Consider the following 5,502-nt stretch of genomic DNA (forward strand, 5'->3'; position numbering starts at 1 on the left):
TACAAGAAAATAGATATGCATCTACATCGTACCATGACCCCTGTTTAGTACAGCTGTAGTGAGAAACGCTTCTCAAATAAGCTGCACTTATATGGAAAAACCGCTTTGCGAGCGGCTGAAATAAGCTGAAAAATGGCTCACCGTTTGATTTATAGTTTCAGATTATTTTAAAGGGGTGTTTGGGAACACCATGCTAAACTTTAGCACCTGTCACATCGGATGTTTGGATACTAATTAGGAGTATTAAATATAGTCTAATTACAAAACTAATTGCATAGATGGAGTCTAATTCGCGAGACAAATCTATTAAGCCTAATTAGTCCATGATTTGACAATGTGGTGCTGCAGTAACCATTTGCTAATGATGGATTAATTAGTCTTAATAGATTCGTCTCGCGAATTAGACTCAATCTGTGCAATTAGTTTTGTAATTAGCTCATACTTAGTCCTTCTAATTAGCATCCGAACATCGGATCCGATGTTAGCACCTCGTATCCAAACAGATCCAAGTGTAAGTGAAATTTAAACTGTTACAAACATAACCCACGTCCGGAAATGACTTTATTTTATACGACGAGTGCCTCAGATACCTTACGTATAGCAACCGCTGCCAACCGCACCACCGAAAGCAACGCGCAATCCTATGGCGTGCGGCGGCAGTTCGGGCAACGGTTCTTTTCCGGCGGCAAGAGCAGAGCAGGGGGCAGTACACGCAGCGGCCGAGAGGCACGACCTCGCAGTTTTGCCTGCTTGCCCTTGGCGCGTCACATGTGCGCGTCCATTCACGCTCTGCAGACAGAACCAGCCATGGCACAAGTCCACACTCCACACTCGCTCCCTCTCTCTCACCTCCATCCGCGCAGAAAGCAGAGCGCCAGCCCAGCCAAAGCGGTAAAGCTTTGCACAGCAGGAAAAGATCCCTGTGAAGAGAGAGAGCGGAGAGAGGCCTTTTCCAGTTTTTACTCACCTGCACCATCTCTTCACACTGCAATCTCCTCTCCCTCTGCCATCGCCTTTCCGGTGCAAAAGATTTCGCCCTCGGGAAGCGAGGCGCGCATTTTCCTCCGTGGCCGGCGTGGCAACGGAAAAGCCCCAACTCCAATCCCATGGCTGGCGGAAAGCGGCGGCGGCAGCGAGAAAAGAGCGCGAAAGCCGCCATGGCGACAGGGTGGCCGCAGCTCCGCCTCCTTTGCGCGTAGGACTGCAGATTCCTTCGATCTTGGTACTGGTACTAGTACTACTACTACTAGTCGCCTCCTGCTAGCAGCAAGCAAAGAGAGAAAACCAGGAAGCATCCCCCGGCATTCCCCTGCCCGCGCCTTTTCTTTAGCGGTTGTTGCTTTCTTCTTTGGGCGCCTGGGTTTTGGCCTCCTCCGCACGCAAAAGAACCGCCCGTCTTCTTCCTCCCCGGCGTGTCCTCGACGGCTCGTTCTTCGCCGGCCTCTTCTTGGACCCGTTTCTTGTTCCGCTTTTGAGTGGAGTCGCAGCGGAGCGGAGTGAATCAGTGAGGTGGTGAAGGGTTGGCTTTCTTGGGACGCGAGAGAGGGGGAAGAGGAGGAGGATGGCCGGAGGAGGGGCAGCGCCGCCGCCGAAGCAGGAGGAGCTGCAGCCGCACCCGGTGAAGGACCAGCTGCCCAGCGTGTTCTTCTGCATCACCAGCCCGCCGCCATGGCGTACGTCCCTCTCACCCACCTACCTCGGTCTTCTGGTTTCAATGTTGGGAGGCTTGGAGTTTGTTCTGTTCTGTGTACTTTTGGCATTTACGTTCTTGTCATGTGGATCTTCCCCTTTGATGTTGATGTTTTTCTGAAGTGTGTTTTGTTTGCCACATGGTGTTGGGCGCACTGGGGATGGTCCAGTTTCTGCTAATCGATTTTTTGTTGCCTGTCACCTACTGGTAATTAATCTAGTCATTTGGTGAATCTTGAATATGCAGCTGAGGCCATCATACTTGGATTCCAGCACTACATTGTGATGCTGGGCACATCTGTCATCATACCAAGTGCTCTTGTTCCCCAGATGGGAGGAGGAAATGTGAGTGCCCCTGAATCACCTGAAACTGAAAGTACCACCCAGTGTTCAGATTCTGAGAGCTAAGTTTTGTGGTGATGGCATATGCATGTCAAAACGCTGAACTCCCTGTTGCTGAATTGCCTTTCTGTCAGGAGGAGAAGGCTCGGGTGATCCAGACTCTGCTGTTCGTCGCCGGCATCAACACCTTGTGCCAGTCATTCTTTGGGACTCGTCTCCCTGCAGTGATGGGTGGATCTTACACCGTCGTTGCGCCGACCATTTCCATCATCATGGCCGGCCGCTACAGCAACGAAACAGACCCTCATCAGGTAACTCCCCTGTTGCTTGGTCTACAGGATCGCCATTGTCACATGCCCTGTATGATTTTCTAGTAAAGTTCACAAGACTTGCGTCACTACTTTTAGAAATTCCTGCGGACTATGCGAGGAACGCAAGGTGCTCTCATCATCGCATCGACAATTCAGATCATACTTGGTTTCAGTGGCCTCTGGCGCAATGTTGTTAGGTAGGGATCATGATTCCTATTTGTAAATTCTGCTAGCGCATTCTATGATTGTAGAATTTCAGTTTGCAGTTTTAGTGCCATTGCAAATTGTATTAGTTCAGTTTGTAGATTGACGAGAGCGAACTCCTTTCGCAGATTTCTAAGTCCATTGTCTGCTGTTCCTCTGATCTCGCTAGCTGGATTTGGGCTCTATGAGCTTGGTTTTCCAGGGGTAAGCATTAGTGTGCTACTAATAAGGTGTGGTTGTTGCTTGATTCATTCATAATCCTTGCTCCCGTCACTGGAACACTAACTATAGGATTCATTCGGTTTCAGGTTGCCAAGTGTGTGGAAATTGGGCTCCCAGAAATCATTCTAATGCTCATATTTTCTCAGGTACGTATCATTTGTTCTGCCTTTCTATACACTTAATAACCATTATAGCAGAAGTCATGTACTAATGTGTTTTTTTCTACATGGGCAGTATTTACCTCATGCTATTCATGTGGCAAAGCCTGTGTTTGACCGATTTTCTGTAATCTTCACCATTGCTATTGTATGGCTGTATGCATACATTCTTACTGCCAGTGGTGCGTACAAGAATGCCCGAACAAAGACACAAGTGCATTGCCGTGTTGACCGCTCTGGACTTATAAGTGGAGCACCTTGGTAAGAAATTTGTCATCATTGCCTTTTGTTTAGACCCTTGTTTTGGTAAAAAAATTATTTTAGGAGTGCTGAAAAAATATTGTAGGATTAATGTCCCGTACCCTTTCCAATGGGGAGCTCCAACATTTGATGCTGGTGAATGTTTTGCGATGATGATGGCCTCATTCATTGCTCTTGTGGAGGTTTGTCTGTGCAGCTTTACTGAATAGTAAAAAAGATAAGTGGGTGACAATTAACGTCCTAACAGGCAGTATGCTGCTCTTTCAGTCAACTGGGACCTTCATCGCGGTGTCAAGATACGCAAGTGCGACTATGATACCTCCCTCTGTTCTTGGTCGTGGCATTGGTTGGCAGGTAACTGAGTTGATTATCGTATACTGTAAACTTCATTTTCTTCTCACTAGTTTTGTTGTGGTCAAAATTGGGTTTCATGAACTGCAGGGCATTGGTACTTTACTGGGTGCATTTTTTGGGACAGCTAATGGAACTGCTGTGTCAGTGTAAGTGTAATGCTACTATCTACCGCAAGCAACTGGCATTGATTGCTCGGGGTAATGCTTCTCTAAAAATCCATTTTGATATTTGCAGTGAAAATGCTGGTTTACTTGCCCTGACACATGTTGGCAGCCGGAGAGTAGTCCAAATATCTGCAGGATTCATGATTTTCTTCTCTATTCTTGGTAATGTGCAATGTTGTTTCTAACATTATGTATCTGTGTTCTTCATTGAGTGTATTTTTAGTTTCGGACAAAAGCAGACACAAGTAGAGCACGCTTGACAGACAGACTGTACTCACAACAGCACTCTGTTACTGAATAGAAACAGAAAAACAGATACCCTGTTCTCCACTATCTAGTGCAACAATCTGTTACTGAATTATCGTCTAGTTCAACAGACTGTAATTTTTGTAATTTGACTTTTGACATAAACTATAGATTTGCTTTAGGTTTTATATGGCTCAGGTGCTGTTGATCATCTGTCTTTGATAGGCTAAATGTGCTCCTTTTGCTTAACCAGGGAAATTCGGAGCCATTTTTGCGTCCATCCCACTGCCAATATTTGCTGCCCTGTATTGCATATTCTTCGCATATATCGGTACATCCTGATCTCTATATCTTCTGCGGGCTTTATCGTCTTATCTCCAGGACATGTTCTTAAACACCAACCTTTCCAATTTATCTGTTCATATGCTTTGCAGGCGCCTGTGGTCTCAGCTTCCTTCAGTTCTGCAACCTGAACAGCTTCAGGACCAAGTTCATCTTGGGGTTCTCCTTGTTCATGGGCTTGTCAGTCCCCCAGTACTTCAACGAGTACACATCTGTGGCCGGCTATGGCCCGGTGCACACTGGCGCCCGATGGGTACGTGAAACAAATCCTGCAGCCCTCCGTGCCACACTCGAATATCCGTTCTGCAGCTGAACTTCCTCTGCACATGCGTGGATGATGTGGTTTGCTCACCATCGTTGCTTTCCGATCTTGGCAGTTCAACGACATGATCAACGTGCCCTTCTCGTCGAAGCCTTTCGTGGCGGTGCTGGTGGCCTTCTTCCTGGACAACACGATCCAGCGGCGCGACACGGCGGTGCGGAGGGACAGGGGATACCACTGGTGGGACAAGTTCCGGAGCTTCAAGACCGACAGCCGCAGCGAGGAGTTCTACTCCCTGCCCTTCAACCTCAACAAGTTCTTCCCGTCCGTGTGATCGCGCACCCGTCCAGGGCGTTTCTTGGCGATGGCTCGGGGCTAGAGAAAAAATGATCAGGCCAGTGTAGGTGATGCTTGGTTGACTAGTCTGTACATTCAGAGGGTGAACTGCTGGACTGTTCCATGGGAGCTTTTGGGTTTTGGCATGTCTCAACGTTTGGTCGCAGCAGTTTGGTTCAAATGTTCAATGTGATAGATGATGCTGATAGTTGAGACGCTAGGTTGTTAAGTTCTTTTGCGTTGCCTAGAAGAATGACAGTTATTATGGTGCTCTGTAGTGATCAGTATATAACTGTAATACCTTTGGTCACGAGAACACGACGTTTTGGAACTATTAAAACTTCTGCTACCAAATAGTCTTAAAGTATGGTCTTGAACTTAAGGAATTTTGTTTGGAAACATCTGAAGTCCTATTTATGTTGAACTTTGTCGTGAGATGGAATTCAATTTTAACAATCTTTGTAATAGAAACTAGCGGTTGTTAGCTGGCCCGATTTAATTTTGATTGTAACAGCAATTCTCTTGGGCTGGCCCGTCTTCACACGCGCCGACGACCCGATCGAACCAACGAGAATTTTTTTTATTTTTATACTTTTTCTCGTTTGCAGAAA

At 46.9% G+C, this 5,502-nt stretch overlaps 1 protein-coding gene across 1 annotated transcript; it reads left to right on the plus strand.

Annotated features, from left to right (window-relative positions):
- Nucleotides 1–855: 855 nt before the first annotated feature.
- LOC101775318 (nucleobase-ascorbate transporter 6) lies at nt 856–5,290 on the plus strand. The gene is made up of 14 exons (XM_004973394.4): nt 856–1,673; nt 1,937–2,034; nt 2,166–2,342; nt 2,439–2,539; nt 2,675–2,750; nt 2,855–2,914; nt 3,003–3,187; nt 3,273–3,369; nt 3,455–3,541; nt 3,629–3,687; nt 3,776–3,867; nt 4,205–4,282; nt 4,386–4,546; nt 4,671–5,290. The coding sequence occupies exons 1-14, from the start codon at nt 1,562–1,564 to the stop codon at nt 4,887–4,889; spliced, it is 1,602 nt and encodes a 533-aa protein (XP_004973451.1). The 5' UTR covers nt 856–1,561; the 3' UTR covers nt 4,890–5,290.
- The last annotated feature ends 212 nt before the right edge of the window (nt 5,291–5,502 follow it).

The sequence above is a fragment of the Setaria italica genome, chromosome VI (assembly GCF_000263155.2).
Source record: "Setaria italica strain Yugu1 chromosome VI, Setaria_italica_v2.0, whole genome shotgun sequence".
Classification (NCBI taxonomy): domain Eukaryota; kingdom Viridiplantae; phylum Streptophyta; class Magnoliopsida; order Poales; family Poaceae; genus Setaria; species Setaria italica.